The sequence below is a fragment of the Rhinichthys klamathensis genome, unplaced genomic scaffold (genome assembly GCF_029890125.1).
Source record: "Rhinichthys klamathensis goyatoka isolate OS25496 unplaced genomic scaffold, OSU_Roscu_1.1 h1tg000110l_1, whole genome shotgun sequence".
In the NCBI taxonomy this organism is placed as follows: domain Eukaryota; kingdom Metazoa; phylum Chordata; class Actinopteri; order Cypriniformes; family Leuciscidae; genus Rhinichthys; species Rhinichthys klamathensis.
Genome location: NW_026606648.1, coordinates 3,484,152 through 3,509,473, shown reverse-complemented (window position 1 = coordinate 3,509,473; position 25,322 = coordinate 3,484,152). Strand labels below are relative to the sequence as shown.

The 25,322-nt window shown below is 39.2% G+C and overlaps 1 protein-coding gene across 3 annotated transcripts in view; it reads right to left on the bottom strand.

The window, feature by feature from the left end:
• pou6f2 (POU class 6 homeobox 2) overlaps positions 1-25,322 on the bottom strand; it is a 132,040-nt gene that overhangs the window by 42,824 nt on the left and 63,894 nt on the right. For all 3 annotated transcript variants that reach the window (XM_056254189.1, XM_056254191.1, XM_056254190.1), the window contains one exon: positions 10,937-11,328. In XM_056254189.1, coding sequence (XP_056110164.1) covers positions 10,937-11,328 — 392 coding nt within the window. The remainder of the gene's footprint in view (positions 1-10,936; positions 11,329-25,322) is intronic.

The following is a 25,322-nucleotide window of genomic DNA, read 5'->3' as shown; positions in this document are numbered from 1 at the left end:
AGGCCTATGTAACGTGACTCGTAATGTAGGCTAATAATTAGTTTACTGTGATTGTGAGGGGAAAAGACGTTTTCATTGTTAGGCACAAGATTAATAAAGAATGTGTACATATTGAGAATTAATATAGTACAATTTGTAGCCTTAAGTAAATTAAAAAAGCTCAGCTTTAGGAGGGGAAGGCAAGATCAGGAGACTGAGAGAAAAAGAAAGAGTGATGGATAAGAAGTGAGAGCAGGTATTGACAAATAATCTGCCCACTGACATGTTTTTAAAGCTATTTCTTATCCTTTTTTTGGCCTTCAAACGTCTTGAAATGCACATATCAGAGAAATAAAGAAATTTGAACCCCCTACCCACCTCAAATTTAGGACCTCTGTGATTATAAAGCCCTGTCTACGGCCCTGTATTAGGCATAAGATCAATAATGAATGTGTACTGTGAATGAATTTAATAAACTTAGTTAGGCTACCTAGCTTTCCTAGTAGCTTTCAGTAAATAAATTCGTCTGAGAAAATGATTCATAAATCAACCTATCAGTTGACCCTATGTTTACTTTCTTCACTGACAGACAAAAATGAAAAGCCTATCAGTCAAAGCTCAACTTTAGGAGTTTTTTTGGCCTTCAAAACATCTTATAATGCACATATAAGATACACATATACTTTAACTTAGTCCTCAGATAGAGGAGGGTTGCTGCTAGCTCCGTTAAGGTATTTCTGTCCCTCCCAAACTGCATTGAAATAGTATGTTTCGCAGCCAGAATTAAAAAATTTGCAGGGGGAGAAACCCCCTGACCCCTAACATGATCCATATCACCCGTCAGAAAACAATTGCAACGTCTCAGATTGTGCCCCCCCAGAATTTTGGCTTGCATGACGCCCCTGAGGGTAGGGTATGGGTAGGTTTAGGGTTAGGGGACAGAATATACAGTTTGTACAGTATAAAATCCTTTATACTGTATCATCCTTTATGCCTATGGAGAGTCCACACATACAACGTGTATATATCTATATATATATATATATCTGTATATATATATACACGTTGTATGTGTGGACTCTCCATAGGCATAACGTTTTTTATACTGTAGAAACTGTATATTCTGTCCCCTAACCCTAAACCTACCCATCAAGAAAACTTTCTGCATGTTTTTTATTTAAAAAAACAGTTTATATGTTTTTAAGCCATTTGGTTTATGAGGACACAGGAAATTGCCTCGTAAACCATGTTTATATTGTAATAGCCATGTCATTATACACATTTGTGTCTTCATAAACCATAATACAAGAGCACACACACAAATCATCACAACACGAGTGCGTCTACTGTATATGTGCCTACATCGGTGTGTGTGTATGGTCTGCTCTGCTTCCCTCTCTCTCCTTCTCCCCGTGCCACAGATCAGTGTGTGCGTGTGGCTCAGGGCTGATGTAAGCCAGTGGAGTGGCAAATTACAGCAGACCTACAGCTGTAGGCTGACATTATGATTAATTTGATCAGTAATTTCTCCTGTTTTTCATTTTAATCGCTGTGACCATTCTGCTGTGGCAGGTCTCTCAGATCTAATTAAGATCAATTCCGGTGTAACCAGCTTGCCCACCGAGCCGCCCCCTCCTCCTCAAATCCCCGAGTCCCCTCAGTGTGGAGAAACCCCGTCGCTCCAATCAATCAGCACCTGCAAATCCAGCCACCCTGCTAATCAGCCAATTAACACACTTAGGCAAATTTCATAATCTCTACCGCCTGGTTGTCGTCACAAAAGCCAGTCTCTACCTCCCCTACTTTTTTTTTTTCTAATGCTGGCTCTCCAAAAGAGAGTTTACTGGGAGGTAAAAAGAATCACAGTTTTTCAAAAACAGATGGAGAGAAGGATGGGAGAGGTTTTAAACTTTCTGTTTACATGATTGTGATGGTAATATTTTGGTAACAGTGTTGTGGAATAGCTAAGTCAATGGAGCCAAAAACAACATTGTATGGACAAAAAACATACTGAGACATTTTCAAAATATTCTTTTGTGTTCTGTAAACGAAAGAAAGTCGCATATGTTCAGAACGACATTAATTTTTTAGGAAAACTATCCATTTAAACACATTTTTCAGTCTTTGAAATTGTGTAAATAGTGTACTTTTTTGAAAGTGCATGACAAAATATTGCTACATTGTTTTTTTATCTTATTTTATGCCTTTTTTGTTTATGCTATAAACAGTTGTTTTTTCATTAGGTAAAAAAAAAAAAAAAAAAAACTTTAAATGAGCCATTATCCAATAGTGAAAATGCAAATTGAAAATGTAGTTAAAGGCTTAGTTCACTTTCTGTCATCATTTACTCATCCTCAAGTTGTTTCAAACCTTTGAGGGTGAGTAAATTATGACAGAATTTTCATTTTTAAGTGAACTATTCCTTTAAATACTGCTATTTATTTTTAATTCATAGATTTTTTTAAAATGTATTATTTGTATTTACAGTACATTAATAAGTTCCAAATCCAAATATTGGATCTCAATGATCTGGCTTTAATAAACTTTGCTAATTTTTTTAATGTTGGTGATTTGTAGTTCAGCTGGCTGCATTGTCAAATTGAAGGTCGTCATTAATAATGCTCAGTTTTGCCGTTTTAGTTAAACCAAATGACATGTACGAATCTGCACTAAACGCAGTGTATAAACATCACAGCCTACAGAAAAAGTCTGACTGGAAAATCATAAATTTGAACTGTCTAAAGGATCTCAGGGTCAGAGACTTACAAAAAACCCTGTCTGAAATTTTGACCAAATAAAGAAAAAGACGAGACAAGAAAATGAGAGAAAGAAAGAGGGAGAGAGAGTGCAGACAGTGAGCACTGGACACACTGACTGTTGTATTATCAGAGTGGGATGCTAACACGCTGTCATGTTGTCAGTTCAGCAACAGAAGGCCTCTATCTGGGTCTTTAGGTGTCTTCAGATAATAGGAGACCTGTCTGCCCTCCCTTACCAAAATGATTACACCCAAAGAGAGGAATGAGAGGCAAGAGAAAGCAAGAGGGCGGGGTGGTACCTGTGTGACCAGAAGGGATAATTATGACAAACCCTGGAAATACACATTCCCAAAATTCTCTAGGTGTTCGCAGTGTCTAACTGTGGCTGTCCCTAAAGGCTAGTATCAGCACTCAGGTAAGGTATGCTGTAACTTTTTCAAGCAGACGCACACATAAGCCCAATTACGGACTCCAGCCCCTCAGGAGAGGCAGCCTGCAAACCCTGCCACACACACAATCACATTGGTTAAGTGGTAATGTGGACCCCCATGAAGCGGGAACTTCAAACCCCTTCTGACTCCTGACACACACACACACACTTGCACACTTATCGCTCTGTTTTTCTCACTCTCACACAGTGGAGGGCTGGGTAATGACGCTGTTGTCTCTGGTGCCACTCTCTCTTTGGATTAACAAGAGGGTCGCACATGACTCTAAGCAGTAAAATCTAATCATGCACCCCTAGGATAAAGAAACCAGAGAGTACAGATCAAAAACCTGTAGAGAAGCTTTCTTAACACACCCCAGGCGAAGGGTGTTCCTCAAGGCTTTGTTCTGGGTCCTCATGCAGTTTTACAAGTACAAGTATTTAACCTACTCACACAACTCATATTTAATGGTAGTGGATTAATTGGATTGGGCAATATTTTATATTTCATAAGTAATACTTGATATAAAAGTGGCTACAACTATGAATCTTGTAATTTTATAAATATGTTTAAAAAGGGTTGCTTCGGTATTATCAAGGACACTTTCTCTGACTTTGAAAATGATTATGTAGCTGTTCATCAATATTTATTTATTTAAAGCTGCATTCCTTAACTTTTCTGGATTAAAAATTATCCTAAATTAATTTTTGAGCAAGTACATAACCAGCCAGTGTTCAAAAACTATCTGCTTGCCTTAGCTCGATTCAAAACGGTAAGCTTGTAATAATGTTTTTGATTCCAGTGGTAGTAATTCCAGTAACAGTAGCACACTTGTTCGCCTAAATCATACAGTTAAGGAGTACTGAACTACAGGTAGCCCTAATACACATTAAATGTAGTCACGCAATGCTGTTGTTGTTAACATTAACAATTTGAGAACAAAGTATAATTTGCACAGTGTGACGTGATATATGATAAGTGGTTAGATTTAATCAGCGCGATTTACTGCAATGCTTTTTTTCCCCTTAGTTGGTCAGAACAAAAGTGGATCTTACTTGTTCAGATGACATTTTCCGGTGAAAATTCTTATGCTGGTCATACCGTATTTTCCGGACTATAAGTCACAATTTTTTTCATAGTTTGGCTGGTCCTGCGACCAGTGGCGTCATGCCCATTCAAAGTGAGGGGGCACGTGCCCCCTCAGATTTTTCCTCCCTGATAATTTTTTATTTCTTCAGTCTTGTTATAATCAGAATTAGCGCGTTGTTCATCTTCAATCCGCAGCGGTGCCGAGCAGAGCGCACATCAGAAACAGAGGACAGGGGGTGTGTGTGTGTGTGTGCGTGCGTGTTCATCTGAGCCTCATTGGTCTGTCACTGCTCGTCAATGTCAGAATATTTGAGATGACGAATCAAATCAAAGTAGGCGGGCTTTATGTTCACAGAAGCTGAGCGCGAATTTTAGCAGTGAGACTCGACGCTTCAGCGTACAGTCAAGTGCGAGATGTAAGTAGCTAAACTAAACATTTCATATTTGACAGTTTTTTTAGTTCATAAATGTTAAACAAATGACAAAAATAATCAGGCACACGAATATACTTTTGTCTAATTTCGCCATTTTGAACTGAAAATAGGCCTGTAACGTGACTCGTAATGTAGGCTAATAGTTTACTGTCATTGTGTGGGGAAAATACGTTTTCATTGTTAGGCACAAGATTAATAATGAATGTGTACATATTGAGAATTAATATAGTACAATTTGTAGCCTTAAGTAAATTAAAAAAGCTCAGCTTTAGGAGGGGAAGGCAAGATCAGGAGACTGAGAGAAAAAGAAAGAGTGATGGATACGAAGTGAGAGCAGGTATTGACAAATAATCTGCCCACTGACATGGTTTTAAAGCTATTTCTTATCCTTTTTTTGGCCTTCAAACGTCTTGAAATGCACATATCAGAGAAATAAAAAATTTGAACCCCCTACCCACCTCAAATTTAGGACCTCTGTGATTATAAAGCCCTGTCTACGGCCCTGTATTAGGCATAAGATCAATAATGAATGTGTACTGTGAATGAATTTAATAAACTTAGTTAGGCTACCTAGCTTTCCTAGTAGCTTTCAGTAAATAAATTCGTCTGAGAAAATGATTCATAAATCAACCTATCAGTTGACCCTATGTTTACTTTCTTTACTGACAGACAAAAATGAAAAGCCTATCAGTCAAAGCTCAACTTTAGGAGTTTTTTTGGCCTTCAAAACATCTTATAATGCACATATAAGATACACATATACTTTAACTTAGTCCTCAGATAGAGGAGGGTTGCTGCTAGCTCCGTTAAGGTATTTCTGTCCCTCCCAAACTGCATTGAAATAGTATGTTTCGCAGCCAGAATTAAAAAAATTTCAGGGGGAGAAACCCCCTGACCCCTCCTAACATGATCCATATCACCCGTCAGAAAACAATTGCAACGTCTCAGATTGTGCCCCCCCCCAGAATTTTGGCTTGCATGACGCCCCTGCCTGCGACTTATAGTCAGGTGCGACTTAGATATAAATTCATTCAGACTGAGATGAACCAAGAGAAAACATTACCGTCTACAGCCGTGAGAGGGCGCTCTAGTTGGCGGAGTTGTTCAGAAGCGACACCTAGGATGAAGAATTCAATGGATTCAGTGATGTGGAATGAGATCGCTTACCAGTAATTTGCTTGTTGGACTTGCTGGTTTATGTTAATTTAGCCTATTCAGCCTCCCAGGTATATGTTCTTTATGCTATTGTGTAGCTGAATAACTGTTAATGTGTTACGTTAACATACCGGACACCTATTCAACCTCTTGTTCTGTGTGCTATTGTGAAGTTGAATAACTTGCCTTCCAGATTAAATGTCTGTTCTTGGTCTTGGATTTTGTGAAATAAATTTCTAAATAAATGTGACTTATAGTCCAGTGCGACTTATATATGTTTTTTTTCCTCTTCATTTTTGACTGACGCGACTTATACTCCAGAGCGACTTATAGTCCGGAAAATACGGTACTACCAAAAAGTAGAATCTGTGATTCCAAATGACAGTATCCACACCGGCGCGATGACTCACAGCCGCACATTCTCCTCAAAACCTTGAATTCATCCGCGCTGTGCCGTGCCGAGGCACAACCCACGTAAAGTTGATAATTCCGCGAATAACTGCAATTGCAGATTTCGAACAGAGATGTTTTTTATTACATTTTATTTCAGTTTTTAAGTTTTAGTTAAGTATATTAAGTTGACTAAATTAAGTTGACTAAAAACTAAATGGAGGTGAGAAAAATAGCTGACATTTTTGATAATATATGTTATTTCAGTTAACATTTATTGTATTTTAAGTAACGGAAAAGTTTTTTATGGTTTTAGTTTTAGTTAAATTTAGTAACCCTGAACCAGGATAATGTATAGGCAACCAGTAATTATCACGAAATAAACCCTATCCTGACCACCATGTCGGGGTTCATTTGTGCAATATTGACTAGCTTGTACATCATCCCTTAAAACAGATCAAATTACAACACACCTTATATAACCACAAATATGAAGTAAAACCTGTGCACAGATGCTCAGATAAATAATTCCATTTAAGACAATTCACAAACATCTAGACCTGAGGATGCATATACTGATGCTGGCAACATCATGCATCCAAGCCAAGTTTTTGGAGACCCCATTGACACCCCCCACCCCACCCTAACCCCCATTTAATCTATTCCACCTCTGAAACATCTGAATCACGTATAAGAAGGGCTTGATGATAACTTGACAGATCGAATTAGGTGTGCTTCAACTATAAATGAAGAAATATATGGCTGGCCTTTCCTAAGGAATCCCTTGGAAACCACTAGTTCTGGGCTCTGGAGACCATTAAGTGTGGTGCTCCATAGGGTCCAGCTGGTGATACAAGCCGGGCAGAGGGACAGAAGGTGAAATAAATGACTAAGCTGATGGCAGCCATAAAAAGGGGGAAGGGGAAGTGGGGTTGTGGTACAGCACAGAGCAATAAGGGCTGTGACGCTGATGAATGCGGGGAAGGACGGAGAGGCGACCCTGGCCTCTCTCAAACCGAAATGAAACCACTGGGACATGTAGGGAGGAGGACATGTTATTAGTGACGGACTCAGACAGCCAGATGAGAAGAGGAAGAGGAGGAACTGATGGACAGACAGACTGAGGGAGGAAGATATGAAAAGATCACTTATGTTTGCCATTTAAAACACAAGCTGTGTGAAAAATTAAAGGGGTCAGATCATACATGATAATATTAGTAACATTTTTATGTCATATTTAGTTTTACACAAAGTTGCAGTTGTTTTTGCAGATTAGTTCCAATAAATTCTCATTTTGAGGGAGCTTTGACTTCTGATAATTACGTTTTCATAGTCGAAAAAGCTTTTTTATTAATGAAAATGTCAGATCAAGGCAAATTTGATATGACATGACCCCTTTAAAAGACATGAGCTACAGTAACTGAAGCAACAAAGATTCACGTGTGCCATCTGTGGAGTTTGTTTAAATTTTATAACCCTGCATGACAATAACAGATAACAAAATAAAATATCAACAAACTCATCTTAGCCAGTCATCACTGACATATGGTGCTTTGGACTTCCCAATGCAAGATCTTATTTGCAAAATATAAAATATGTTGAAAACTAATCTGGTTCAATCGGGTGCATATACTATACATTTTCACAACATGTCAATAAGTGATTATCATAAAATTGTTTCAAATCTAGTTACACCAAAAGCATCATTACTCATAATTCAATATTCCGCAGCTCTTCATTTCCAATAATAGTCTATTGCTGTCGCTAGCAAGATGGCTGGGATAAACTCTTAACAATAAACTTTCAATTTTCATTCTTTTTCAGGGACAGGCTTGGCAAACAGGCACCTCCTCCAGAAACAATATTTGTAATATCCAAGATTTCCCCAGACAGATTCAATCATTCAATTGAATTACTGCCCCATTCTCTAAAATTCATCCTAGACCTCGTCTCACTCCAAAGCTCCATTCTTCCAGACATGTTGTGAATAATGTAGAAGAATGAGTTCTTTAAGTGAGGCGACATCATATTTAGGGGTCATTACATTGAGTCGATCGGTCTCTGCTGCCCCCGTGGCATGCAGCACTCAGGAGCTGCTCCCCATCACAAGTCAACTTATATTATAGCTTTAAATAACTTCACTTTTAGAGTGTAAACAAGAGTTGAACTGGGTGAGGAGCAATACAAGGAAGGCTGCTGGCTACGGCTGTCTGGAAATGTGAGGCATTTATTTTGATATCACATTGGGGTTTTTTCACGTTTTTTCCAGATCAAAACCACCTAAAATTCAGGACTGTTGTCATATGAATGCAGAAAAATGCAGTTATTATTTTAAATGGAAAGTGTTAAGTGATGTTGACGCATTACTTTAATAATATAAAATAACATAAAGTTGTGGAAAAACACAAGTCTTTGCATCGCCTTCCTTCTGACCCCAACATTAGGAAAGAGTGGATGAACTTTATTTTTAATGAAGTTCCAGACCATTTCAGTAAGAACTTGGTCCTTTGTTCAAGGTACAATTCCGCGCAGAATTTTCAGAAAGATTGAAACTAAAAGACGATGCCTGTTCCGACTATAGTGGATCCGACAGTAATGTCGCACCACACAAGTGTGAGTAACAGTTTTTATTACATTGTCACTATTGCTTTGTTTGTAATTACAGATCGTTTGGTATGCACTGAGTATTTATGCGTTCTAACTCTATTGCCTGATCTGTGACCAGTGATGTCTGATATGTAATGATACATGTACAGTCAGATGTTCTTTGTCTATGTGTCAGTAAATCAAACCAGTAACTAAACGGTCAACTTCACACTGTTTCTCTAAGTAGAATGAAAATAATCTGTTATTCAAACTGTGATTAAATTATACATAGAAAGCGATCAAAGAACACTCCATTTACAATAGCTAGAGTTGTCAATCAAACAGCGCGAGTTTATCAGTGAGTTCTGTTCTGGACTCTCGCCAAAACTCCCCTTATAATCAACGAATCTCTTATTCACATCGTGTTTGCACTAGTTATGATGAAAGGATTCGTTAGTGTGCAGAAATCAAGTTGCAATGACGAGATCGCTGCATTCATGCAGTCATCCACAGCAACTTTTCAAGCCACGATCTAAATATGATGCTATACATCTAAATATATAACGCTATAATCAACACTTTTCACGATTAATCAACCTTGAGAGCTGTAATAGTAAAAAAGGGGTTAAAAGTTAAAAGGGGTTCAAATGTAATTCTAGCTATTTCATATGCAAAGATGTTAGCCAATCACAGCAGTGGGCGTTTACACTGAAGTCTCACAGCAGACACGCCCCTTAAAACAGAGCATTCAAATCAGAGGGCTAAAATCAGGCTAGGAAAAATGCCTTTTATTTCGAAATTATGAAAAAAAAATGTATGTCAAAATCATACTAACATTATAAGTGCACACCAGGAAATAGTATGGAACAATAAAACAATGCAGTTCATGACCCCTTTAATGTTATAAAATATAATAAATAAAATAAAATAAAATAAAATAAAGTAAAATAATAAAATAAAATAAAATAAAATAATAAAATAAATGTATGAATGCAAAATACAAAATAATATGAATGGAGAACAGTGTAGTTATTGTTTTAAATGGGAAGTGTTACGCAAATTCGTCCCATTACTTTAATTGTATAAAATAATATACATTGAAAAAGAAGGAATGCAGAATGCAAAATAATAAGAATGCAGAAAATGCAGTTATTATTTTAAAGGAGAAGTGTTCAGTGAATTCGACTCATTACTTTAATGGTATAAAATTAGTGCTGTCAAACGATTAAAATATTTAATCGCGATTAATCGCATTAATGTCATAGTTAACTTGCGATTAATCGCAATTAATCACACATTTTTATCTATTCTAAATGTCTCTTGATTTCTTTTTGTCCCATTATTTTTTCTCATTTTAATGCTCTTATCAACATGGAAAAGTGGATCGGCTTGCTTTGTGCAAATGTTTTTTATTAAAAACAACATTGACAATACTGTGTTGAATTTCACACTAACATTTTCACTTGGAGCAAATAATCTCTCAATGTAACACTGTCCATCAATAAAAGGGTGAAAGAAATACTGACGAGGTCCTGATATTGACAAGGGGGCGGAGAATTCGCATCAGCTGTGTGTGTGTGCTTGGCCATCATCAAGTGGTATTTCAGACTGGACGTGCTGCGATGATGATAGCTCAGTTCACAACGACAAAACAGACAGATCACTTTGGTCTTGTCAATGGAACCATTTGGCAACTTTTTAAAAGTAAACTTTCCATTCAGAATGTTATTGGCATCCATTTCGGCGTCTCGCTCGTCATCCACTCAAAACGTTACGTTAACCAACTATTTGGCCGGCTCGCAAGCCCAAACAAGTGTGTGCGGCGTGCCTGTTGTTTTGTTTCCGGTCTAGCTAGATCCGCTTGCGCTTTGGTCGACGAAGCAACAAAACGTCCTCGCGCATGGCGCGTCCTGTTGCAAAAGCATGTGAAAAAAACTACAAAGTTTGCTAGGCCAAAAAGACCGTTAATCTCGCGATAAAAAAATTAACGCCGTTAAAATGGGTTTGGGTTAACGCCGTTAATAACGCGTTTAACTGACAGCCCTATATAAAATAAAACAAAATACAATGAAATAATAAAATAAATAAATAAAATAATTTTCTTTTCCAATCTTACCTGTAGTGGTAGAGGAGGCGTAACAGGTGATGGCAAGCTGCGAGCTGGTGATTGGTTTTGCCTGTGAGGGGGCGGAGACTGGGGAGGCTGGGCTGAGCTATGATTAGAGGTGGTACAGGTGGAGGCGGAGCCTGGAGAAGGTCCAGACGCTTGTGATTGGATCGGAGGAGTGAGCTGATGATGGCTGGGTGGCTGGAGATGCGTTGGGCCACAGAGATGTTGGTGCTGCTCCCGTTCTCGTTGTTGTTGTTCTCTTTCACGCTGTTCTCGTTCTCGTTCTCGCTGTTGTTGTTGTTGCTGCTGCTGTTGATGATGATGATGCTGTTGCTGGTGATGCTGTAGCTGTTGGAGCTGTTGGAGATGCTGGAGCTGAGAGTTTAGGGATGAGGTAGCTGTGATGAGAGAAAGAGGAAGAAAGATGTTTTTTTCATGATCTAAGCCAAGTATTTATAAAATATATATATTTTTAAAGCCAATTCAAGCTGAATTTAACAACAAGGGGTTTCGGCTGTACAGCAGATCTAGAAGATCTAGAAGAAAATAGTGTCATAGGCCAGCTTAAGTAAGTTCAGTGATGGTTCATTTCTGTTGTAAAAAAGTTAATTTATCTACACAGACGCTCTGGAGAAAACAGTGTTGTCATCGTCCAGCTCAGTTCAGTTCTCATATAATTGTGTCAATGCAGGCAGATCAATAATATTGGTAAATATTAAGTGTCCCCAATTAAGCAAGCCAAAAGCCAAAGGCAACAGTAACAGGTTTGTTTTTGTGGCTTGAATAAATATGCTTCATACAGTATAGAGAATTAATATAGATCATCCTTTCTCTTTCCATTTGCGCTGTATTTTCAAATGCCTTACTTTAAACTCATTGACACCACTTTGTTCATTCTTGACTTGACGTGAACTTTTGCCTGTATGGTGCTTAGATTCACTGTTTTGGACTGCCGCATTGAACTTGAGAACGTGAGGACAGAATGACGCGTCTGGTGTGTGATAAGCCTGACTGTGAGATGGAGCCCTAGGAGACAATTAAGAGGCCTTTTTTTCCAACCCGTTCTCATAAATGTTGCATGTCCAAGACATTTGGGCAAAAAAGCGCCCTAGCGTCTTTATTGCTATGCTCAACAATGTAATAATACAATGATTCAGAATAAAGCTGTGACTCTGAAAATGTGGTTTGTTTCTGATATTTTTGTTTAGGCTAGTAGAAGTTAAGGTCAGTTGCATAAACATAGCCATTATGCTAAGACTGTGTCTTAAGAACTAGTACAACCAACTAGCAGGTAAAGTAATCTTAAGCAGGGTTCCAGACTGCGACCAAATTGGTCGCATATGCGACCATTTTTTGAGAATGTGCGAGTTAAAATGTTATGTGGTCGCATTTGTGCGAGTGGACGCTTGAGCAACAGAACGCCGTTGTATCAGCTGCTGCAGTCCGTAACTTATGTTCAAAATGAACGAGTAGGCTACATCATGAATCCATTTTCCAAACCGTGTTTTTGACTTATTCTGAATCACTACGGTACGCCTATAATAAGTGTTTATATTCGGACTATTTTATCCCGGGGTCGACTCGGCTGCGGAGTAGCCCAGTGCCTGCGTGACTCGCCATAGACATTAACGGAGAGAAGTTCCGGCTACAGTGTTCTTCCGCAAGACACGTGCAGTTTATTTATTGACGAACGTAGACGTCACGCGCATTGCACACTGATGGTGAAACGCGCCAATTACGAATTCACAAATTAAGGCATATAAAAATGATAAAAATGGTCTCACGAAACACAGTGAGACTTCCTCCTACGTCTTTTCAGCGGTTATATTTTCCTCAGTCGAGCGATTACTCTCATGATCGCTCGACAGAGGAAAAGGAAATTATTATAAAATGCAGAAGGTAAGGAGTGTGAGATTTCTGCTTTTAGTTACAACTATAAACTTTGATAACGAAAATTCTGTATCAGTTTATTATAATACTCTAATCTTTTAAAATGTAATGCATACATTTTAATGTTTAATGATTTTTAAAAGATAGAAAGATGATAATAGACAGATAGATAGATAGAATATGATTCAAATGTAAATAGATAGATTGTATATAATTCAAATGTAAAATGCTTAAAATTACAGATTAAAATTACTGTCCAAAATCCATGAAAATCCTGAAATTTGGCAATGATAATTAATATGTTACAGGTATTTCTGCTGCAACCCAGAAAGCCTTTGCTAGCCTTGGTCCATTAAAACCTTCATCAGCATGCATTGATTAATCCCATGGCATGTAGCAAAAAAAAAGAAAAAAAAAGGTGCGACCAAATCATATGCTGGTGCGACCAACTGAGAAAGTTGGTAGCACCAGTGCAACCAGTGGAAAAGTTAGTCTGGAGCCCTGTTAAGTAGTAGTCTTACTTTTTTGTTTCAAATTAGACCAATCTACGTTTTTATGTAACGAACAGTCTTAAAGAAAAAAAATTGATGACTAACTAGGCTTGGGCGGTATCCAAATTTTGATACCGTCAAACCTCCTCCCTATTTTACCGCGGTATACGGTATTACCGCATGACTAATTAAAAACTATGACATAAGGCTCAGACGGCATCACGAAACTGTTGGTTTGTGCAGGGATGCGTCACAATTTTCAAATATTCAATTATTTGATTTTATTATATAAAATGGAATAGGTTGTGGGATTATTGTCTATAAAAAATCCCCATGTTTTCCGTTCTGATGCGGTGGTGACACGTTCAACCAGAGGGTGGCGATGCCAATAATGCATCTAAAAGCTGTCAATCAACTCTCAGACAACAGGAGAAGATGCACATTGTCTCACACCAGAGCATGTGAGCGGAGTGGTAATATTTCCTCCAGAGCAGAGAGCGCATTTCTGAAGACCACGCGCCGCGTGCTCAGTCCACTCAGTGTCGCGCGCTCAGAATGCCCGCAGTGACATGCGGGTTAGAAAACATGTGAAGTAGGGCTGCCCGTGCACGACTAAAGTTTTTTTTTTTTCTAGTTGACTAGTAGTAGTTGATTTAAGCCATTAGTCTAATCACATATTTATATTGATTAAATTACTTATATAGAGGAGAGAATGCTAAACCATAATGAGCGTTTTCGTAATATATTGCCTATTCTGCATCTCAAAGCACGCATAAAGCTTGCCACAAAGAACCGGCAAAAGTAATTATGCATGAAACATTTGAATTGTTTATTGATTAAAAACTTTCTATGTCAGTGGCTGCACAGATAAAGTTTACGATGCAGACTCGCATCTTCGCAGTAGTGAACGCGCATAGAGAGAAATGCAAACTTCATATAAATTAGCCTACAGAGAGCAGCCCATTTCTTTTAGTTTTTAATTGTTTTGTTTAAAAGTAGACATTTCAAGCTTACTATATATATACACTTCTCAGATATTTAAGGCATCTATCTTATACGCTGAGTTTCGTTTTTTTTAGGAGACGCGCTCCAGTTCACGCGCTGGCTTATATTTATATGCTTCTTATTTATTAATCCAGGCAATTCGTTGATGAAACATTGATTAAAATGAAGATACAATTTATACAAAACGAAATTCACTTTAAAGAAAGGCTTTCTACAAAACAAACGTAATAAGTGGTCAAAAATCATGTCTGACCCATTCCAAATGTTTTCCGATATTGGGCATCTTATGATCCTATCTTATTCATCTCATGCGGTTTCCTTTTCATATAATCAACAGATGAAAAAAAAAAAAATAACAACATTATACTATTAAACATAAATGTGAAAATAAATAAGTTTTTTTTTTTTTTTTTTTACTTACAGCCTATTTAAGTGTCACACCGCTCCGCTGTGTAGCCTACATGCATGTGTGCGTGCATATGGTGGAGGGGTGCGATTTTCGAATAATAATCAAATAATACCAGGCGATCTTCAAATATTATTTTTGCTTGAAATGCCCATCCCTGCCAAACTGCAGAAGTCGTGTTCTTCTTCGAGACCAGGTCACTCGGTGCGCAACTTGCCATCTTTCCCCCTCTCTCCCCCACTCTGTCACGTGATGACAACCACACATAAGCATTTTTAGCCATTAAATAAATTATATTTAATATTTAATCCTTGTCTCCTATATAAGTGCATTGGATTTTTTTTATGACGGTATGACGATATTGACGATATTTAAACTGATACCGTTGCTATTTTTAGATCCCGCGGTATACGATATTACCGTATTACCGCCCAAGCCTATGACTAACTTGTAAGATTTGTTTTAGCAGTATATGTAACCGGCCCCTAAATGGCTAGGAACTTAAAGATTTAGTAGCTAAAATAGCTGGTGAGTGAAAAGGTTTTTATTTCTTTATTTTTTTGAAAGATAGAGAAAAATGTTAACAAGAAAAGGTCTCAGGTTCCACACTGCTTTATTGCATTGACACTATGGGAACTTCCATACCAATGCCGGCACATCCTGGGAAAGAGTCTGCCCAAAAAGCTGTGTACAAGCACAAAACACAGTTGAGCCCAAATCAAACTTGGACCAACCCTAAAGTATACGAGATCCTGGGGCTGAATCCGCATCTAGACAGTAAAACCAAATGAATGTGTCCAGAGAGGACCAACCTGTCGCAGCACATACATCATGCAATGACGCACCCTAAGCAAGACGTTTGGAGGATGCCATACTCCTAGTGGAGTGAGCCCTGACCCCTAGAGGCCATTCCGCACGCCTCATAGGAGAAAGTATCCATAATCCAACGCGAAATACGTTGCTTGGTGACCGCATTACCTCTATTGCGACCATCAAAGCATCACTTGCCTGAGCGGTGGACAGAGATCCTCAAGCCACGAACCAGACATAACAGATGCAAGCTTTCCTGCTCCAGCGTCTCATGAGGCAGAGGAAAAAAAGCCAGCAAAATAACTGGCTGACCAGCCGCAGAAGGAACAAAAGTTCTGCTACTCTTTTATAGTGACGTCAAGGCTATCAATAAAGCTACTTTGCAAGTAAGAGAGGAGGTCAGGAGGATGTCTTCCCACCAAAGCTCCATCACAAAGTGAGTAATTAGCAGAGATAGTGGCCACATACACCTTTAAAGTAGTTGGAGCCAGCCCCTTTGTGAGACGTTCTTGAAGGAACTTCTGTAAGGAACCGACTGTGCTTTTAACTTGGTTCATATTATATTGCTGACACTAAGATACAAAGAATTGGCATTTCAGGGCATACGGATTTCCTCAAAGAATGAGCTCTAGAGTTTTGAATTGTATTAGCAACGTCAGCCGAGAGACCAGAATCTATAAGCTGGTGCCCCTCAGGGGCCAGACACTCTCAAACCAGACAAAGTTTCCAGATCTCTGGTCAGGGATGAAATATCGTCTACTGTGCTTAAGTTCCATCTGGACTGGAATCTCCAATGGGAGACCATCCAGGAGAGACACTAGGTCCACAAACCAAGAAGAAGGCGAACTCGATCTTGGTGAACCCTTGCTAGAACTCCTAGGATCAGAGTTATCAGGGGAAAGGAGTACAGGCCTGCACCATAGCATCCACCCCCAGAAGGGCAAACCAGAGGGGACAGTGGGTTGTCTCCTCAGAGGCAAACAGATCCACTTCCGCTCTGCTATACCTCCTCCACATGGACTCCAGTAATTGTGGATGGAGTTGAGCCTGGTTGGTACCTGGATGGGAGACCTCCTGGGAAAACTAGGTTGCTGCTGGAAGAGGTGTTAGTGAGGCCAGCAGGGGGTGCTCGCCCTGTGGTCTATGAGGGTCCTAACGTCCAAGTATAGTGACGGGGACACTATACTGTAACAAGCACCGTCCTTTGGATAAGACGTTAAACCGAGGTCCTGACTCTCTGTGGTCATTAAAAATCCCATGGCACTTCTCATAAAGAGTAGGAGTGTAACCCCGATGTCCTGGCCAAATTCCCTCCATTGGCCAGGGCCAATCATGATAATCCCCTTCCATTGAATTGGCCCTATCACTCTCTCTCCTCTCCACCTATAGCTGGTGTGTGGTGAGCGCACTGGTGCAGTTGTACTGTGGCTCCCGTCGAATCATCAAAGTGGATGCTGCACACTGGTGATGGTTGAGGAGAGATGTATGCCCTGGAATGTAAACTGCTCTCAAAGATAGAAATTAGTTTTCTGCACAGAGCAGGGTCTACTGCACCTGTTTGAAAAGGGGATGCGAACGCAGTCCACCCTGGCGATTGATGTAGGAGACTACCGACATGATATCTGTACGGATTAACACGAGGTAGCCCCTGAGATGTGTGTTCAATATGTTTCAGTTCTAGAAACACTGCCCTCATCTCTAGGTAATTATTATGCAAAGAGTGATGAGGTTTCCCTCACAAGCTGGTTGTCCCTGGAGAAGGGTTAGGACCTGGGCAGCATCCATGCACCTGGTCAACGTGCATGGGGACAGCGCTTGGCCGAAAGAAAGAACTCAATATTAATATGCTTCGAATTGAATTTGTGACACTATTAGCTAGGCCTGTCACGATAACAAATTTTGCTGGACGATAAATTGTCCAAAAAATTATTGCGATAAACGATAATATTGTCGTTTTGAGACCATTTATATTTAAAATAATGATAATGGCATAATAATGCACACCTTTTCGAAGATCAATAAACTTTTATTTCTAAAGACTATTTAACACTGAAAATGGAAAACATTTTAAATATCCACAATAAATGAACAAAACAACCAAAAACAATAAATAAAATGGATGTAAACAAAACCCGACCGTACGATAAATTATTTGTTATTAAAGCATTAACACACAAACCACTGTTAATTTAACATAAAAGCAAGCAGTTTACTGCGTGCATGGTTTGGCATGACTGAATGCGCGCAAAGTGCGCTCCCTTAATAATTCCTAAAAAGCTGACAGTTCCTCGCGATCTCACACATCTCTGTTATTATCAATGAAGCTGACTGCACAATCAATCTTTCATAATATTCACACTTTGTTTGTTATAATTAGAGGATTTGCCAGCATACAGAATTCAGCACTGAACAAAAAGTCCGTTTTGAGCGGTGAGGGGAGTCTATCTTAAATGCTTCTGATTGGCCATTGCGTTCAAGAAATCAACACGATTGGCTACATCGCTCAACGCTGCAAACATGTTATGAATAGAAACTCTGGCCTGTAAATCGTTTCAATTTTCTTTTAGTTGTTCTTGTTGCTTTTCTTCAACAGATGAATAAAAATCTATTTGTTTTTTATATGTTTTATTCATAGATATTTCTAGTTTGCGGGAGTCCCGCGAATCGTTTTATTCTCCCGCAGCCCGCACACACAGAGTGAGTGCATTACCGCCCGCGCTCGGCCATTAGATCTAGTGCTGCGCCGCACCAAAGGCCGCACTATTGCGTTGGGAGAGCACGTCTCTAGAAGTTCGGGCTCGGGCAGAGAATCTAAGCTCTAGTTCACGCTAAGGAACCGAGAGTTGTCATCCAGTCTCTTTGGTAGAGAGAGAGAGACGAGGAAAACAAACAAGTATGCAAATGTAAATTATCGCGACCGGAAAAATTATCGAGCTCATTTTTTTTATCGTGCGATTAATTCATTTATCGACTATCGCGACAGGCCTACTATTAGCTTGACGTAATAATTTGCTTATCTGATTAATCTGATTTCATTTGTTATATGGTTGTGATGTTAAATAAAGCATTAAAAACCGAAGAAGACTATTGCAACATGCAGTGTTGGGGAAGTTACTTTTAAAAAGTAGTGTTTTCTCGTTACTCGTTACTTCTTAAAAAAGTAATCCGTTACTTTACTTAGTTACCCCCTTTGGAAAGTAACTTTTTATGTTACTCGTTACTTTTACGTTACTTTTATGTTGCTTGACTTTGGGCAGAACCCAATATCTGTTCCTAAATGTGTAGGCCTACATAAAATTCTACTATGAACTCTACTTATTGAAAAACTAGAAAAAAAGAGATTTTGAAATAGAAAAAATATATATTTATTTAAATAACATTTGAAAAACCTGTATAAACTGAACACCAAACCACAATATTAACTATTGAGCGGTGGTGACGAGTTCATGAAAAATGTCACAAAGAACCGGCAAAAGAAATGATTATGAATATCGAATATCAAATATAGCAAGGAGACATTTCAATTGTTTATTAATAAACAAGTGTTTTCTTTGTCAGTCAGTGTCGGCTGCAAAGATAAAGTTGACGATGCTGACTCGCGATCTTCACAGTAGTGAACGCGCCAGAGAGAAATGCACATTTCATATGGATTAGGCTACATAAGCAGAGAGTCTGTTTTCTCTCGTTTTGAATAGTTTTGTTTTAAAGTACACATTTCAAGCTTTCTTTTTATTTCTCAGATCTTTGAGGCAAGTAGCTTGCGCTAAGTTTCGGTTCATTTATGAGACGAGCTCAGTCCACGCGCCGGCACGGAGCTCCTGAGAAGTCCTGATTATATTGCCTGCTATATTTACTGCTTTTTTATTAAAGACAATTGGTTGATGAAACATTGATTAAAATTAAGATACAATTAATACAAAACGAAATTCACTTTAAAGAAAGGCTTTCTACAAAAACAAACTTAATGAAGTGGTCAAAATCATGTCTGCCCACTCCATTTGTCTCCCGATTGCGCATCTTATGCTCTTACTCATGCTTTTCACTTTTCATATAATCAACATTGATGAAATTAAAAAATAAATTATTTTATTTAAACATAAATATGAAACTAAATCGTTGTCTTTAATGACTAGGCTACAACACGCAGGTCTATACAGAGAAATTTAATATCGGAGCGGGATTTGAGCGAACGCCGTCTTACTGTAAGCATGTGGGGGTAGAGGTACGATTTTCGAGCAATCATCGAATATTATTTTGCTTGATATGCCAATCCTTAATATTTGGTGTTTTAAATGCCTGTTTGAGGTCTCTGTGAAAGATTTAATGCAGTCTTTTAGTGCCGCTTTCAGAGCGGTCAAGTCCGAAGAACTGTTACGTCCATAACATTGTTTCTTTCCTCATAAATGCGAACACGAAAAATTCAATACAAGTAATATTTTATGTTCTGTGGAGAGCCAACCCTTCTTCATCCGGTGGGAGTATTACTTTTGGTTTGCGCAGTGTAATTCACAGAATTGATTGCTCTGCTACCAGCCTCTGTCACGTACCATGTGGAGCTTGTATCTATTGCAAGCGCGCAGCTGAGGAGACAGTGTTGCTGTCAAATCTGTCCATGGGGAAAGTAACGTTGTGTGGAATTGAAAAAGGAACTACGTTTCGTTACCAAATTTTCAGTAGTAACGCGTTACACTACTTTTTACCCGAAAAAGTAGTTACGTTACTGTAACGCGTTACTTTGTAACGCGTTACACACAACACTGGCAACATGTCAGTGGGAAACTTACGGCTGGTATACTATCCTCTCATGCAGTTACAGATGCAGCATTTTGACTGTACCACTTCTTCTACTGCACGAGATGAGAGCACTTTTATAATTTTTTGGGTCAAGAAAGAGTCAAAGTTTGCGATATATTTCCTCCTCCCTTACTACAAAACACTAGCTCTGTCTGGATGCGCTTAAATTAACAGAAAGGATGTGTTCCTGTCACATATCACACATGCGCACTTCAATAAGCAGACAGAAATTAGGTTAATGCGTTTACATGCCGGCAAAATTGGCATAAGGGGAAAAAATCTAGCTGTGACGACCGGTTTATGCTTAAGCTATTTATGACTTTACTCTGATAAAGGAAAACGGGTTAATGCGTTTACTTGATCATGTGCATTGTCGGCTTATTAAGCAAAATCGGGTTAAGAACGTGCATGTAAACGCACTCAGTGTTCAGTACCCACTGGGAGATATTGGGCAAAAATTGCCACACTGCCACAAAGTCTGACAGAGAGATAACTTTTTTTGGATAGAATTGGTTTGTTCGGTGCCCTGAAACATCAAACTGGCAGGGAACAGCCAAACCAACCGAAAGGAGGATTCGCTTGTGAGCAAAGATGGGGAGAATGGCCCGTTGGATGGCTTTGCCTCCCGAATCCCCGGTGGTGGCGGGGAAAGTAGAAACGCCTCCTGAGAGTCCTGAGGGAAAACGGGCACACAATGATGAAGTGAGCACCGACTTCCCTCAGGATTTTTTCTTTGCTGCACTTGCGTACATAAGCTCTCTCAGATCTGATCTCTCCTTGGTCAGCTTGGACTGAGTGTGTCTCCTGGCCCCTATATCTTTACGTGGCAGGGGGTGGGACTCAAGAAGCCACTCTCTCTTCTGCTCATCTCTATGGGAGCTGGCCCACAGCAAGGAGCTCCTTTAATGCCACAGATTAACGTTTTCCCGCCTGGAATCTGTCGACAACAGTGCTTACTGAGTCACCAAACAGGCCAGAAGACAAAATCAGGGAATCAAGGAGGAAGGACTTATCTCTTTCTATGATGCCTGTTGATCCACAGGTGTCTCTTCGTGGCAACCATGGCAGCCATAGCGTGGCAATAGCACGGCCCATCTGCTTGGTTGCATGAAGGGCTAAATCTGTGGCTTGGCTGAGTTTTTCTAACGCCTGAGGCCCTAATCCCTCACCATGATCCAAATCTCTTTATTGCCCCATTCCCCTGGTCATGCATCCTGACCACTATGGTGTATGTGGCTGTGGCTTGGTTATATACTCAAGTGGAATATGGGTTCCTCTACGATCTTAACACCTCAGTATGGAGATCAGGGAAGAACAGGAGATGGCGGCGGGGAGGCTGCTCATGTGCGGATGTGAGAAAGCGGTCATCCAATTTTGAGCGTACCACTTGCCTCTCATCTGCCCAATCCAGTTTTAATTTGGCCACAGCAAAAGTTACCACCTCAAGTAACTCCTCAAATGTGGCAGACTGAGGAAGTTGCTCTGCCGAAGAACCCGCCAGCTTATCTACATCCAACCCCTCACAATCAGCTGCAGATAGCATGAGTTCCTCGTTCTGGTCTGAAGAATTCGCAGAGCTAGCTTCAAGATCCAGAGCAGGGACCTCTGAGTCAGCAGAGAGCACGAGAGATAGGACGCCGCCTCCGCTGACTCAACCTGCGAACCACATTACCAAAGTCGTAACACTGCCTCGACAGCAATGGGACCCGAGCCATGAAGCGCAGGGGCTCGGGCCTTTTCCCTCGAGAAGAGGGCCAAACGGTATCGTAGCTTGCGGATATTGAAGCGATTGCAGTGCTCACAGTCAGCCCCCTCAAGGACTGAACTTGTATGTTCCTCACCTAAACACATAACTCACATGGGGTGTGTATTGTCCATCGTAAAAAAGCGGATGAACAGTCACACATTTTCTGTTTCTCAACCCTGCCATGTCAAAAGACTACTCTCCTGACTAATATTTCCACACACACATTTGACAATTGAGAAAGACAGACACCCGCTTAAACATACAGCTTCTGAAGTCAAAGAAGCTGATGACGTGTATTTCAGGCATATATTTTTGGACATATATTTTATGTCCATAAAGCTTGACCAAGAGAATGGCTCATTTTGACACATGCTTCAGACACTGGTTTACACGGATGTGTTCCCATAGCATCAATGTCATGACGCAGCATCAAAGTTCATTTAGCAAGGGAACAGTTCTTTTTTCAGTGAAAGGAAAATACATTTTCAGAACAATGAAAAAAGGTGAGTACAAAAATGACTAAAGAAGGAATGTTTCTTGGGTATATTTTTCCTCTGAATAAATCAAACAGAATTCATGTGTACTGGAAACTCTGAATGTCAGAGCTTTTATTTTTGTGATACATGAAGAGAAGCATTTCACTGTAATTCTTATGAATTCATTAGACTTCTTCTTTGTAAGAAAGCAATAGAACCTAATCTCAGCAGAATGACTCACCAGACACTCTGCTGGGATCGGAGCAACAACTTTACTCCAAAAAAAACTATACACTGACCTGGAACTCATTTAGTCCATGACAGAACAAGATGGCCTAGGTTAGACTCTTAAAGCCTCTTCCATTCACATGTTCATGCCAAAATCAACCTTTTTCCTGCACAGACTGAAGCACGACTCGCATACCAGAAAGTGTCAACTCAAATTATCCATTTACCTTATGAAAGAAAACATTGAAAAACAGACTGGCAACATATCAGAATGAATAAATGACCTTCTGTCTTCTCTGCAGGAACCAGAGCAATGCTCTGCAGACAGATGCCTGCCCTCTGCTCAACGTTCTGATAATGAACTCTTCACTGCAAAGTCATCAAACAGAGATGTTTCTTCTATACTGCACTTAAACCCAAGATGTCAAATACATTTTATGGGCACCATTATTTTGAAGTTATAACAGAAATAAAACCACCAAGATGTCCTCCGTTGGTGGCTCCGAGATGATATCGCACAGCAATATCTCAATATTTGAATCAATTTAGGTGTTGAATCCACACAGTGTTTGAGACTGACAACTAAGGTTGGGTACCGAAACTCGGTGCCAATAGGGAACCGGTTCTGACGTAAACGGTAGTAACCAGACCGAATAAGAACGAAAATTTCGGTGCCTGATTTCGGTGCCTAACTTCATTAGGCACACACACATACGCAAGGTCTCTCGCTCTCTCCCTCTCCGCCGTGCGTGTGCTACACAGTTTGGAGCACAGTTTCTTCTGTCTCGCATGCGCGCTCTTTCTCGCAAGGTTTGGCTGCATTTCACGTGTAAAATTACGTGTCAGAACGCCCTCTGGGTGTGCCGATAGTCTGAATCCCATATAGAATCAAGCCAATACATTGGCTGATGGCGCGGGCGCCGCATCGACGCACTTACGTCGTCATATTATGTTGGCGCGCGCGCGCCATCTGCTCCTCAGATTTCTCTGCCGAAAAAGGAAGCTGGTCGGCAGCGCGAGGAGCTTGGCAGCGTCCCGTTCCCTATTGAGAGATATGTTACACCAGTAACCAGAGATGTTCTCTTTCATAGGTTCACTCAACGCTGCGTAGCTAAGAAGCAGTGAATTTATAGGCTGCTGTATCACGTTTGAACTGACGCGCTACAGCGATCTGTCACATTTCAAAGAGCCAAAACGTTATTTATTGTGTGAATCTCGTAAAAATATTGACAGAATCTGACAGCTGTGGATTTGTTCCATATCAAAAGTAACCTTCTCTGTCTTGTCTGTCGGTGTCAGTGTCCTCTTTGTCCGCGATTTTTCTGTGTGAAAAGGGTCATTTGCGTGAGTCTCACGGTCAATGCGTGAGAGTTGGCAGCTCTGCCTGCTGGTAATCTCTATTAATCTCCAGTATTATTACATTGTTTGATACAATATTGTTTCATTTGATATTATGTAAATATGAATGTTTATTTTATATTGGTTTTATTATTACCATATGTTACTTGTATTTATATTGTTTAAAGATTTAAGTTAATATTGTGTCCAGTTTGGCCCTGTAAATTAAAGGGTATTATTTTTTTATAAAGTGTGTACGGTTTCATTTTCTTAAGTACCGATTTAAGAACCGTTTAAGCACCGGAACCGTTTAAAAAATACAGAGTAGGTACTGGAATCGGATAAAACCCAACCGATACCCAACCCTACTGACAACCATATAACAGGTGTGACTCTCAAATGATTCTGTTCATGCACACTGCGAAAACATTTCAGTATTTTTGTTGTTTTACTGCAAAATCGTGTATGTCATGTCTTCTGTTCAGGGAATATATTTGAACATCTTTTTTTTTTTTTTTACATATATAGATATATAAATTATTTAAAAAACGATATATAAATAGTTTATTTTTTATTTTAAGCATAAAGTTTAAAATATTTAGTTAAATTTATACCTAAAAATAGATAAACTATTTGCCAGTGTGATAAGGAAAATAAAAATGCATTCTCTGAAAACATCTTGAGCACTTATTAATCTTAGTTAATATTAATTTCAACATTTACTAATGCATTATTAAAATCAAAGGTTGTATTTGTTAACATTAGTTAATGTAATGTGAACTAACATGAACAAACAATGAACAGCTTGATTATTATTAACTAAAATGAACAAAGATTAATAAATACTGTAACAAATGTATTGCTCATTGTTAGTTCATGTTAGTAAATGCATTAACTAATGTCAACTAATGAACCTTATTGTAAAGTGTTACCAAGATCTTTTACTTTTAAGTAAATAGCTTTTTTAAGATATAATTAGAATAATTAGGACATCCATCCATCCTTCAAACTGCTTGTCCTAATTGACAAGTTATTATTTAACAAATGTTATGTATTTATATATATATATAACATTTTGTATGTGTTTATATATATATATATATATATATATTAGGGATGTCAATTTTCACAAATTCCCATGATCGATCGTCGTTTAAATTAACGATCAATTAATCGATTAATCGTTAGCCTTAATACTGCAATATGC